Source organism: Piliocolobus tephrosceles, chromosome 4, assembly GCF_002776525.5.
Source record: "Piliocolobus tephrosceles isolate RC106 chromosome 4, ASM277652v3, whole genome shotgun sequence".
Taxonomy (NCBI): Eukaryota; Metazoa; Chordata; class Mammalia; order Primates; family Cercopithecidae; genus Piliocolobus; species Piliocolobus tephrosceles.
Genome location: NC_045437.1, coordinates 153684957 through 153699219, shown reverse-complemented (window position 1 = coordinate 153699219; position 14263 = coordinate 153684957). Strand labels below are relative to the sequence as shown.

The following is a 14263-nucleotide window of genomic DNA, read 5'->3' as shown; positions in this document are numbered from 1 at the left end:
TCAAGGGGTAATTTTTCAATCTTACCTTACTGTCCGTTCAACTGCATTTGATACAGTTGATCTCCTTCCATCCTACTCAAAACTTTTTCTATGTTTGGCCCCTAAGACAGTATGCTACCCTGGTCTTCCTACCTCACTGACTGTTCTTGTCCCTCTTTGCTGGCGTATTCTGCTGTTTCCACAGGAGTCAGTCCATGGACCCTTTCTCCATTTGTATTCTTTCTTTATGTGCTTTCATGCTGTCACATGTCTTAAGATTGTCTATAAGCTGATGCTCACATTTTGAAGTCAAGTCAACTTCTCCCTTGAGTTTTAGACTGTTGTATCCAGTAGCCTACTTGACACTTCCACTTGAATATTTATTAAACATACCAAATGTAATATATCTAAGCAAAACTTCAGTTTTTTCCTCTGGTTTTCCCTGTTGAAGTGAATGGCAACAGCATTCATGTAATTGCTAATGCCGTAAACCACAAGTTCATCTTTTATTTTTCTTACTTAAGTCCTGTATTTAAAATATGAGCAAATGCTGTTTGCTGCACCTTCAAAATATATCTTGATAGTGTCACCTCTCATCATTTCTGACGCCACTACTTTAGTGCAGTACATCATCATCATCACTTACCTTAAGTAGTGTCCTAATTGGTCTTTCTGTGTCTATTCTTCCCCTTAACCCATTGTGTTTTCTACGCGACAGCCAGAATGATTTTTTAAAAACATACTAAATCATGTCAGTTCCTACTGAAAACACTTTCAAGGCTGTCACACTTAAGAGATTTCTGTAAGACTCTGTATGACCTATCCTCAGAGTTCTGTGTTCGTTGGACTTGACATACTCCTGTTTCCAGGCTTTAACTCTTGCTGTTTACTTATTCTCCCCCAGAATCTTTCCATGGCACATTTTCTCATTCCATTCAGTCCTTGCTCAAATATCCCCATCACTAATTGACTCTGTATTAGATATTTATTTTGTTTATTGACTGACATGAGCAGAGTCTTCCTCTATTTCATTCATTACTCTATCCTTAGTGCTTAGAATAGTATATTGTTATCTGGCACTTGGTAGGTGATGTTCAGTAAATATTTTTTTGTAATGAATGGTATAAGCTGAGCTACTAGCTGAGTGTGTTAGTCATCTATTGCTGCATGACATATTGCCACAAACTTAATGGCTTAGCACAATGCATGTTTATTACCTCACAGTTTCTTTGGGTGAGGAGTCCACTTACACTTAGCTGGGTCCTTTGCAAGGCACTGTAATCAAGGTGTTGGTTAGGGCCGAGGTCTTATCAGAAGCTCAGTTAGGGAAGGATCTGCTTCCAAGCCCATGTGATTATTGACAGATTCAGTTGCTTTCACATAGCCTTCTTTATAGCTAGTTCACATTCATGATAGCTTCTTCAAAGCCAGTAAGAAAGAAAGGGTCTTCTGGCAAGAAGGGCATTATATTCTTATGGAATGTAATCATACACACCCTGTCACCGTTGCTGTATTCAGTTGGTTAGAAGGAAGTGATAGGTCATACTCATACTCAAGCAGGGAGAATTACCCAATGGTTTGAATACCTGGAGGTGGGAATCATGGTGGTCACCTTAGAGTCTATCTGGGTTTCACATGGAGGTAATATAAACCCAGTGTGGTAAAAAGACTGAAAATAACATTGGATGTGGAGACTAGTAGAAAGGATCGCAGATAGCAGTGATTATGCTATCTGGGAAAGTTCAACTTAAGAGCTTTAGAGTGACTTTAGACAGTTGGTATGATGTGATTCTCATTTTCTTACTGAGTCCAAGGAGAGCTGATACCTGAAGGAATTGATGAAGAAAGGAAGATATGAGGATTTAATAGAGAAGTATAGGCTGAGAAACTCCCAAGCTTGCTGTTTGCTAGGAGTAAGTCTAGGAATTTTATGTATTCCCCTATAGCCAAAGTGTGACTAATAATCAACCAGCCAATGGAAGTGTCTTATTTTTTGTATACATTTTTCTCAGCTATGATGCATTCTATAGAAAAGACTGGGGCATAGCTCTGATGCTTTTAAATAACTGAAAATTTCATGTCTATTGGAAAGAGACTATAGAGACCTCATGTTTTGCTCTGAGTCCAAACATCTTGGGGGAAGGGACAGATTACCCAGCTGGATTAGCTTGCTGACCCCCCCATGATTAAGCAGCTATGACGCAGAATGGATCACTTCATATTACCATTATTAATAAAGTAGTAGAAGGTGGTGGTAGTGGTAGTAGTAACAGTGATAGCAATTAATATTTATTGAGCACTGATGGAATAGTGATTCCTTCATGGGGTTAGAAAAGGGTACTGACATTTTACACCCCTTTCAGTTTACTTACAGGTTTATAGATAAGGAAATGAAGACTTGGAAGTAACTTAGGCACACTCACACAGTTATAATGTAGTAGAGTAAGTTTTGCAAAAAGATAAAAAGATGGAGGATAGTTGGAAAGAGATAATGAACATAAGAAAAATAGAGGGCCAACCTAGGTGGCCCTAGGTGTTTAGTTGAATACAGTGCTCCCTAAGCTTTTTGGCGCCAGGGTCCAGTTTCTTGGAAGACAGTCTTTTCATTGAACAGGTTGGGGGATGGTTTTGGGATGATTCAAGCACATTATATTTATTGTGCACTTTATTTCTATTATTATTACATTGTAATATGTAATGAAATAATTATACAGTTCACCATAATGTCAAATTAACGGGAGCCCTGAGCTTGTTTACCTGAAGCTAGGTTGTCTCATCCAGGGGTGATGGGAGACAGTGACAGATCATCAGGCTTGAGATTCTCATAAGGAACGCACAACCTAGATCCCTCACATGTGCAGTTGGCAATAGCATTAAGAAAATGTGGCACGTATACACCATGGAATACTATGCAGCCATAAAAAAGGATGAGTTTGCGTCCTTTGTAGGGACATGGATGCAGCTGGAAACCATCATTCTTAGCAAACTATCACAAGAAGAGAAAACCAAACACCGCATGTTCTCACTCATAGGTGGGAACTGAACATTGAGATCACTTGGACTCGGGAAGGGGAACATCACACACTGGGGCCTATCATGGGGAGGGGGGAGGGGGGAAGGATTGCATTGGGGAGTTATACATGATATAAATGATGAATTGATGGGTGCTGACGAGTTGATGGGTGCAGCACACCAACATGGCACAAGTATACTTATGTGACAAACCTGCACGTTATGCACATATACCCTAGAACTTAAAGTATAATTTAAAAAAAAAAAAAAAAAGGATTTGCTTTCCTATGAGAATATCATGCTGCCACTGATCTGACAGGAGGTGGAGTTCAGGTGGTAATGAGAGCAATGGGGAATGGCTGGAAATACAGATGAAGCTTCGCTCACTCTCACTCACCATCACCTCCTGCTGTATGGCCTGGTTCGTAAGAGGTCATGAACTAGGGGGGTGTTTAGGGACCCCTGATCTAATAGACAGTATTGTCTAGTGATTAGGACTGTGGGTTCTGGAGCCAGGCTTTCTGGATTTGAATCCTGGTTTTACCAAATACTACCTCAGGCCTTAACCTTTCTGAGATTTAGTTTACTCATTGTAAAATGGGAATAATACTACCTACATAATTGGTTGTTATGAGGATTAGATGAGTTGGTACATTAGAAAGTACTTGTTAAAACATTAAGTGGCCCAGAATCAGTTTCAAATTAAATATCAATTCTAATAGAATAATATATTCTGGAAATAGAGCATTGAGGAAGATGGCAGAGAGAAAATTTTCCGAGAAATAATATCAAACAATTCCCCAAACTGAAAATTGAAAGGGCTCAGTGACCAAATAATCAGAACAAAGGATAAAAGAAGCCCCACATGATATTTTAGTGTATCATAGATTAAAAAAAAAAAAATTCTGTAAACTTCCAGAAAGACAGGAAACATATAAAGGACTAGAAATCAGAGTATTGGATTTCTCAATGCAGTTCTGGATTTAGAAGAAAGTAAAGTCGTGCCCTCAAAATTCAGGAGGAAATATTATCTGCCTGCAGACAAGCAAAAAAAATAAGATTTTTATACATGCAGGAAGTCAAGAAAATTTAACTTTTTACTTTCTCTTGGGACACTAATAGAGGATGAAGTCCAGGAAATGTGATCCAGCAGCAGAGAAGGGAAGTCCAAGGATTTCAGACTTGTAGGAGACTTGAGCAGTAACCAGCATAGGTTGGAACAAAAAGATGGAAGATCCCGGTCTGGTGCAGTGGCTCACGCCTGTAATCCCAGCACTTTGGGAGGCCGAGATGGGCGGATCACTAGGTCAGGAGATCGAGACCATCCTGGCTAATATGGTGAAACCCCATCTCTACTAAAAATACAAAAAATTAGCCGGGCGTGTTGGCAGGCGCCTGTAGTCCCAGCTACTCGGGAGGCTGAGGCAGGAGAATGACGTGAACCTGGGAGGTGGAGCTTGCAGTGAGCAGAGATCGTGCCAGTGCACTCCAGCCTGGGCAACAGAGCGAGACTCCGTCTCAAAAAAAAAAAAAAAAGATGGAAGATCTAAGGGAAAACATGGAGTGAATACATTATTTGATGATTTGTTATATCCAAGAAATAGTAATGATAGGCATTTAACAGATTTGTTGGAATTCTGGAAATATTAGTGGAATGTACTTAAATGAAGAAACAAGGCAATGGTTAACTGTAGTGAAAACACTATTCAAGAAAAAGTAGACTCATAGTACACTTGGTTCAGCAATGGATTACATATATATGAATACTGGCTATTGATTTAAGCAAAATGTTATATTTAACTCTATTTTGGAGATGGGAGTGGGACAGAATAATATAAGAAAGCTGCCTCATTTGCCCTAAGAGCAAGTCTACAAATAATATCTTGACTAATAGTAGCAATATAAGCATACTATTTAGCAGTACACAAAGTAAATGTTGTAAGAGATGGCTAAGAGTTTAAATTTGTTTTCTATAGAAACAGTATATGGGAGGGGGCTAGGAATTGCAGTTTTTGTTGTAATCTCTAGTAGCATGTCTTTTTTTAAACTGTCCACATATTAACATTATTTTGGATGAATATAAAATAATTTTTTAAAATCATGTGCATAGATAATGTACAAATAAAAGAAACCAGTAATTTTAGCATGCTTCTAAAAAAAAAGAAGCAAAGAAATTCATACTGAACTGAATTCCTGAGTAGTTATCTCACTAAGTCTCTCAGATTGCTAGCCTGCTATATGTAGAAATTCTTGCTGCCTAATGCCCTCCTCTCCAATGGCAGCTGCCTCATTGTTCTGTAAGGGGAATAGCAGTTGTTAACACACAGTAGAACAAAACAATTGTAGTCAGATGTCAACCACATATTTAGTATACTAATGTGGTAGAATGAAATGAAACAATAGACAAAAATAGCACAAATACTGACTTAACAGAAACACTGAATCGTTGGGTACATCCCTACTTCAGGGAGGTGAAGTATGACTTAGGTAGCTTAAAAACACTCATTTGGTTGATGCTGAATGATAATGGAATCAAGTTGAGATTTTTCTAAGTGAAATTACATTGACAGATACAGGACAGTTGTTAATGAGATGAATTGTAAATGTTTGAAGAATCAGGTTTGTTTCAGTTTCCTGTAGGGAAAGGTAATCAGATATTTGAATGTGATTGGTCACTTGTGTCTTTAGAGAAAGTGAATATTTGAATAAAGTTTATCTCTTAAAAATGTATCTGTTAAAAATGTTTAGACTTTGTTGTGTGTATTTTCATTGTCATATTTAGAAGACTGCTTTTGATTGGAAGGCTTTTACCTAGAGCGTATTACCATTTTCAGTATGGAAAACCATGCTGAGCAACGTAAAACATGAGATCTTTCAAACTAAGAAAGATCAAAGTGTTCATAATTGGAGATGTGGACGTTTTTAGGGCATTCACATAACAGGTTCCAACTTCACTCTGTAGTCTTAACTCCTTGTTCAGTACGTAGGCCAGCTGATTTTCTCATCTCCTCTGCCACCTTCCTCTTCTACCTCTTCCCAGCCCCAGCACTCCCCTGTGAAATCCTCCTGTATCTTTAAGGTTCAGTCAGGTATGTTTTTTTCTTACAGTATTTTGTTTGATTCTCTGCTAACTGGGAACATCACCTCTGTTTAACTCCCGTTGTGCTAAATTCTCTGTTTTATGGTTGTTTTTTAATATCCTTTATCTCATAGGACAGGAGTATGGTATCTTTTTCTGGATTTTCTGTCTTCCAGGGTACCTTATGCAGGCTAAATACTTACAGAGTTTTAGATTCGGTTATTATCTAAATAGAGATTCAGAGCTCTATGAAACAACCCTTTCTAAAATTAAATTGTTTTAATAGGTTTACAGTTTTAGCTTTACATGAATCCTTTCTACCAACCCCTTAGTGTGGATGGGTCATATGTTTAGTCATTCCTGACAAATGACTTTTGATTTTTGTTTTTCAGTCTTACCTCCAGTATTAGTGCCTCGTCATAATGAATTCAATCCACAACACAGCCTTCTGGTTCAGTTTAGGAACCTGAGCCACAATGAACCACACATGCCACAGAATGCCACGTTTCCAGATTCTTTCCACCAGCCCAACAACACTCCTTTTCCCTTATCTCCAAACAGCCCTTATCCCCCTTCTCCTGCTAGCAGCACATATCCCAACTCCCCAGCAAGTTCTGGACCAGGAAGTCCATTTCAGCTCCCAGGTAAGACTTTATTTTATTGATACCAAAAAAAAAAAAAAAAAAAAAATCCTGACAATCACAATTATTCCTACTGTGGGCCCTCGGGGTGAACTGTTACATGCCAAGGTATAGCTGTTTCTGACTCTTTATTTTTTAGGTAATTGTTTGATTTCCAGAAGAGTTTAGATTTTATTTTGCCAAGTACCATATGTTTAAAAAAATGGAAGTAGCCCTATTTGACTTAAATATTTTCTTATATTTTATGACACTCAGTACCATTTATTGTCTTTTATATAACTGATACTGTGATGAAAACTGTGGCATTAAATTTAATCTTCAGAATGACTATGTGAGATAGATATTCCTGTTTTACAGATGGAAAAAGAAATTCTAAAGTAAATTTTAAGCTTTTAAGTACCTTACCTAGGGTAGAGCTAAGAACTAGAGGTTCAGACCCAGGTTTGTCTAACTCTAAAGTCTATGTTCTTTCAACTTTACTGTGTGGCTTTTCAAATTATTTAAGACTTTAGAAGTTTAAAATGAATCCTGGTTATCTTTAGTTAGATAACTGATGAACTGATTTCACTGGAGAAAGATAAGTAGATTTTGTGAAGTTCCTAAATTTTGTTAATGGCATGTCATATATGGACATATCATTATGTCACTGTCAAATATTTGAACACCTACTGCTGATTTGTAATAGCTGCATATGTAAGTACAGTAAGTCCTCACTTAATGTCATTAATAACTTCTTGGAAACTATGACTTTAACTGAAACAGCGTATTACAAAGCCAGTTTTATCATAGGCTAGTTGATATAAACAAGCGTTAAGTTCTTGTGGTATATTTCTGGTCACAAAAATATCACTAAATTTATAAATAAAGGCCCAAAATTCTTCTAATATTAAACATTGAAATAAATGTGAGCTGTGCATATATTTAAGAAAGATCAATAAAAACAACTAAGACAGTTATTTACTTAATTATTCTAATTCATGGTCATAGGTAGCCAGAGCGCATTCCAGCAACTCAGAGCACAAGGTGGAAACCAGTCCTGAAAGGGACATGATTAAATCACAGAGTGCACTCACATACCCCTGCGCTCACACTGAGACCGTTTAGACATGCATGCCAGTTCATCTAATGTGCATGTCTTTGGGATGTGAGAGGAAACTAGGGTAACCAGAGAAAACTCAAAACAAACATGGGGAGAATGTTCAGACTCACACAGACAGTGTCCCTGGCTGGGAATGGATTTTTTTTCTCATCAATGTCATAACAAAATGTAGCTGAACAAAACAGTATTGAACAAAACATTATTCGAGGACCTACAGTATATCCTTTGTGATTTCTCTACTGCAGCAAAATATCAGTTGGTAATACAGTTTTTCTTTTGAAGAGAAGTTAAGTGCCAGCTCTTTAACTTGCTATTAGGAATTTGCTCAAAAACAAATTTTCATAGTTTATCTTAGATTCAGTGCTGATTGTAGTTCTGTGTCAAAATACATCCTGTACAAAACATTGGGATAAAAGACAAATTCGGTTCTTATTTATAGTTACTGAGACAAAAAAGTATAGCTGTAGCTTTTGCAAAAATTTTCAACTATGAGTGTTGAAACTCAAAAGATTTTCTGGTTAACATTTAGTTTCCTAAGTGAATTACCTAACCATTTAATAGGATGCAACAGCCATGTTTGGATGTTGCACAAGCATTAGACAATTGCTGTTAGTATTGATGGCAAATTTTGAAAGGACATAGTTTTACTTTCCAGTTTTAAATGCCAGTATACAGTATGTGCTGATCTTAATAATTTAAAGGTGTCTCTATAGTATATATATATACCCAAATGAGGATTATCTGTCCTTCAGATTGATTTGTAATAGCTGCAATTTCTCTGAACACATAAAAATAAAGGCAAAATTCTCGACCTTGAATTCTGTTTTAGTGAATTTTTGGACTGATCCTTATATCCTGGATTACCAGGGATCTGGGCTAAATAAACGTGGACTTGTAGTAGGTTTTCAATTGCTATTAGGTGTGCTGTCTGTTCTCCTTTTCCCTTGCCCTAGGATAGTATCCAACATTTTTGTGTGTGTGATGTTCAGTAATGAAGCTTGCTGGTAATCTTAAGAATTTGCTAAAGCTTTTAGAGTAATAATTTTGAGCAGAATGAAGATTTTAACTATTTTTTTTTTTCCTCTTAGCTGATACACCTCCTCCTGCCTATATGCCACCTGATGATCAGATGGGTCAAGATAATTCCCAGCCTATGGATACAAGCAATAATATGATTCCTCAGATTATGCCCAGTATATCCAGCAGAGGTAAGAGAAGTACTCATTTCATTTATTTTGTGGTAGTAGTTGTTTTTAACTTATTGGCTACTTTTTTAAAAGCAGCTTTATTGAGGTATAATTTATGTGCTTAAAATTTTTCTGTTTTAAGTGTATGATTCAAAGATTTTGGTAAATACACAAAGCTTTGCACCACAGTCTAGGTTTAGAACATTTCCATAACTCTTTAAAAAGGTTTCTCTGTGTATTTGCAGTCTATCCTCCTATCCTCAGCTCCACATACCCTCTAATCTGTTTTCTGTACCTGTAGATTTTATCTTTTCTGAACATTTTATATAATTGGAATCATGTAATAATGTAGTCTTCTTTCACTTAGCATGTTTTCAAGGTTCATCCATGTTGTAGCCTGTATCAATAGTTTGTTCCTTTTTATTGCTGAACCGTACTCCTTTATATGAATATATCCCATTTATTCACCAGTCAGTGGGCATTTGAATTGTTTCCATATTTTGATTATTATAAACATTTGCGGCCGGGCACAGTGGCTCACACCTGTAATCCTAGCACTTTGGGAGGCCGAGGCGGGTGGATCACTTGAGGTCCGGAGTTCAAAACCAGCCTGGCCAATATGGTGAAACCCTGTCTCTACTAAAAATACAATAAAGATAAAAAATTAACTGGGCTTGGTGGCAGATGCCTGTAATCCCAGCTATTTGGGAGGCTGAGACAGGAGGATCACTTGAACCCAGGAGACTGAGGTTGCAGTGAGCTGAGATAATGCCACTGCACTCCAGTCTGAGCAACAGAGCGGGGCTCTATCTCAAAAAAACAAACAAAATCGCATGTAAGTCTTTTTGTGGATGTTGTTTTATTTCTTTGGATAGATATCTAGGAGTGCAATTGCTGAATAACATGGTAAGTTTAACTACTTAAGAAAACTATAAAACTTCTCTGAAGTGGCAGTACTGTTTTATATTCTCACCAGCAAAGTATGAGGGTTCTATTTTCTCTACATCCTCCTAACACCTGTTATTGTCTGACTTTTTAATTATAGCCATTCTAGTGGGTGTCAAGTGCTTATTGTGGTTTTAATTTGCATTTCTTTAATGAATAATGATGAGCATTTTTAAAAATGTACTTTTTGGCCATTTATGTATCTTCTTTGATGTGTCTATTTTAAATCTTTTGCCCATTAGGTTGTCTTATTGAGTTGTAAGAATTTTTTATATGTTCTGGATATGAATCCTTTATCAGATATATGATTTGCAAATATTTTCTCTCAGTCTGTAGATTTCATTTTCTTAATGATGTCTTTTTGAGGTGTAATAGCTTTAAATTTTGATGAAATCCATTTTGTCAGTTTTTTCATTTCTAGATTATGCTTTTGGTGTTGGATTCAAGAAATTTTTGTTTATCCCAAGGTCATGAAAATATTATTTTATGTTTTATTTTAGAAGTTCTATAGTTTTAGCTCTTAAATTAGGTCAGTGGTTCCTTTTGAGTTAAGTTTGTGTGTGGTATATGGTAAATGTCTACATTAAGTTTTTTGCATATAGAAATCTAGTTGGCTTTACCATTTGTTGAAAAGAGTATCATTTCTTTGTTGAATTAACATCTTTGTCAGAAATCAATTGACTGTAAATGCCAGGGTTTATTTCAGGACTCTGTTTACTTACGTATCTAGACCTCATAGTCTTGATTACTAAAGCTTTCCTATAAAGGTTTTTCCCCCTAGTTTTTGTTGTTTTGTTTTGTTTTTAATTTTTAAATTATTTATTTATTTTAGAGGCAGAGTCTTGCTCTGTCATGTCCAGACTGGAGTGCAGTGGCATGATCATAGCTCACTGCAGCCTCAAACTCCAGGGCTCAAGTGCTCCTCTGCGTTAGCATCCTGAGTAGCTGGGACTACAGGCATGCATCACCATGCTTGGCCAATTTTTTTGTTGTTGAGATGGAGTCTTACTGTGTTTTTTTTTTTTTTTAATTATGGTAAACTATACATAACATAGAGTTTGCCATCTTAACTGTTTTTAAGTGTACAGTTCAGTGTCATTAAATCCATTTATAATGTTGTGTGACCATCACCACTATCCATTTCTATAGCTCTTTTCACCTTGTAAAATTGAAACTATACCCATTAAATAAAAATTTCCTATTCTCCCTTTCCACCAGCCCTTCGCAACCACCACTCTACTTTCTAATCCCTATGATTTTAACCACCCTTAAGTAAGTACTTCATATGAATGGAATCATACAATGTTTGTTTATTTGTTGTGACTAACTTATTTTTCCTTAGGGTTCATCCATGTTGTAGCAATGTCAGAATTTCATCTCTTTTTAAGGCTGAGTAATATTCCATTGTATGTATATACCAAATTTTGTTTATTCATCCATTGATAGACACTTGGATTGCTTTCACTTTTTGGCTATTGTGAATACTACTACTGTGGATATGTGCATACACATATCTCTTTGATATCCTGCTTTCATTTCTTTTCAGTACATACCAGAAGTACAATTACTAGATTACATAGTAATTATATTTATAATTTTTTGAGGAATAGCCATACTGTTTTCCACAGTGGATGTATCATATTATATTCTCAGCAACAGTGCACACAGGTTCCATATTCACATCCTCACCAGCACTAGTTTTCTATTTTGTAGACATTGACCATTTTAATGCATATGAAGAGATATCTCATTGTGGGTTGTTCTGTATTTTTTTTTGATAATTGACAAATGAAAATTTTATATCTTTATGATGTCATTGTGGCTCTAATGCCACTTTGAGACCTAAACCGTCTTAGTTTGTCACAAGTTTAGAAATATGTACTGCTATTTTATACGTTTCTTAAAACAATGTGTTTTTATGCGTTTTCTATGTTTGTGATAATACTGAATGTGTGTTGTACTGAGTGCTCTGTATTCCTAGGAGCAGTTAAATTTCCAGACCCTTTATGGTTTTGTTAATGTTTATATAATATCTAGAATTTATCAAGAAATCTCATTATGTTAATTTGCCTATAATTCATAAAAATCTACCTTCATTTATGATAAAATAGAACATGAATTTCTGGATTTGAATTCCTGTTTCTCTACTTATTTGCTTTGCAATATAGGTAGTTTTTAAGTCTCTAAGCCTGAGGTTCCTCATTTATAAAATAAATAGAGATGATACACTGGAATTATTAATATGTTGAGTAAATGAGACAATACATGTAATGATCTTGGCACACAACATTAGGCCATACATAATAAATAGTATGATTATTCTCCTTTTGAAAATATGGACTGTATTTACTCCACTTAACCTTTTCCTTTTCTTTTCTCCTGATTTTCCAGAGATCATAGTGCCATTTGGTAGTGTTATATGTTAGATGTCCATTGGAATGTAATTTGTGTCAGCCAAACAGCTGAGTCCCTTTAGAGGAACTTGATACTCACATTTTCTCACTCTTGTGGATATCTTTTTTCACTAGAATTTCTTCTCATTTCAGTCAGATTATGTGTATTTCCTCCTTTCTTTTTGACAAGTGACAAAAAGAAAATCAAAGTTAAATGGCAATGCCTGGAACCACCTGTTAGCAACAATATGTCTTCTGCCTGAGCAGAGGCAGTGCTTTTCTGGTTCTTCTTTTCCTTTTAACCAAAACTGCCTTTGTAGTTTTGTCTAGCATTTTTTTTTTTTTTCTGTAACCTTCTGCTCGTTCTTGGCTCTAGTCTTCCTGATGCTAGTCTTATAACTTCCTGCGACTCATTTGTACCTTTCTTTGGTTATGGGCCTCTACATGTATAAATTTTAAAATCTGAGCTCTTAAGACTTCTCTGTATGGGTTTGCATTGGTTTATTTTCCTCTCTTCCTTCTCATCTGCATCCTTTGCCATTGAATACTCAGAATTGATTAATTTTCTTCTCTTCTCATCTGAATTCTTTGTCATATAAAACTCAGAATTGAGTTTTAAAAGTTAAACTATTCTATTAAAAAAAAAAGTTGGCTGGGCACAGTGGCTCACTCACTCCTGTAATCCCAGCACTTTGGGAGGCCAAGGCAAGCAGATCACCTGAGGCTCAGGAGTTCAAGACCATCCTGGCCAACATAGTGAAATCCCATCTCTACTAAAATACAAAAATTAGCCAGGCATGCTGGTGGGTGCTTGTAATCCCACCTGCTCGGGAGGCTGAGGCTGGAGAATCACTTGAACCTGGGAGGTGGAGGTTGCAGTCAGCCGAGATTGTGCCACTGCACTCAATCATGGGTGACAGAGCGAAATTCCATCTTAAAAAAAAAAAAAAAAGTTAACCAATTATTTTAAATTTTGTACATAGACCATGTGATTACTCTTACGTTTTCCTTGGTGTTATTTTATTCCTGCCCCTTTTTTTTGAGACAGAATCTCGCTCTGCCACCCAGCATTGAATGCGGCGGCACAATCTCGGCTCACAATTCTCCTGCCTCAGCCTCCCACGTGCCACCACACCTGGCTAATTTTTTTTTTTTTTTTTTTTTTTTTTGAGAGGGAATTTGGCTCTGTCGCCCAGGCTGGAGTGCAGTGGCCGGATCTCAGCTCACTGCAAGCTCCGCCTCCTGGGTTTATGCCATTCTCCTGCCTCAGCCTCCCAAGTAGCTGGGACTTACAGGCGCCAGCCACCTCGCCCGGCTAGCTTTTTGTATTTTTTAGTAGAGACAGGGTTTCACCGTGTTAGCCAGGATGGTCTCGAACTCCTGACCTCATGATCCGCCCGTCTGGGCCTCCCAAAGTGCTGGGATTACAGGCTTGAGCCACCGTGCCCGGCCAATTTTTGTATTTTTAATAGAGACGGGGTTTCACCATGTTGGCCAAGTTGGTCTTGAACTCCTGACCTCAGATGATCTGCCCACCTTGGCCTCCCAAAGTGCTGGGATTACAGATGTGAGCCACCGCACCCAGCCATATTCCTTCTTTTTTGAAAGAGAATTGAGGGTCCGTGATTTCTTTGCTTGATTTCAGCTCCAGGAAAGGTGCTGGGATGTAGAGCTTCCAAGTGTCTCTTCTATGCTTTGTGTCAATTGAGATACTGACTTTTATATTAATGAGTTTGGCCAGTATTTTATATTGTTTTTAAACCTTTTTCTGTAGGCAATTCTGGCATGTAAAATTTAAACATATACCTCTATTTACCCAAAGATAATGTTCATTTAGTTGTTTTTTTTTTTCTTTCTTTCTTTCTTTCTTTATAAATAGACTTTATTTTTTAGTTCAGTTTTTGGTTCACAGCAAAATTAAGTGGAAG

At 36.9% G+C, this 14263-nt stretch overlaps 1 protein-coding gene across 3 annotated transcripts in view; it reads left to right on the top strand.

Moving 5' to 3' along the window:
* Positions 1-14263, top strand: part of SMAD5 (SMAD family member 5) — a 50330-nt gene that overhangs the window by 21867 nt on the left and 14200 nt on the right. For all 3 annotated transcript variants that reach the window (XM_023195698.1, XM_023195704.1, XM_023195710.1), the window contains 2 exons: positions 6463-6714; positions 8899-9018. In XM_023195698.1, coding sequence (XP_023051466.1) covers positions 6463-6714; positions 8899-9018 — 372 coding nt within the window. The remainder of the gene's footprint in view (positions 1-6462; positions 6715-8898; positions 9019-14263) is intronic.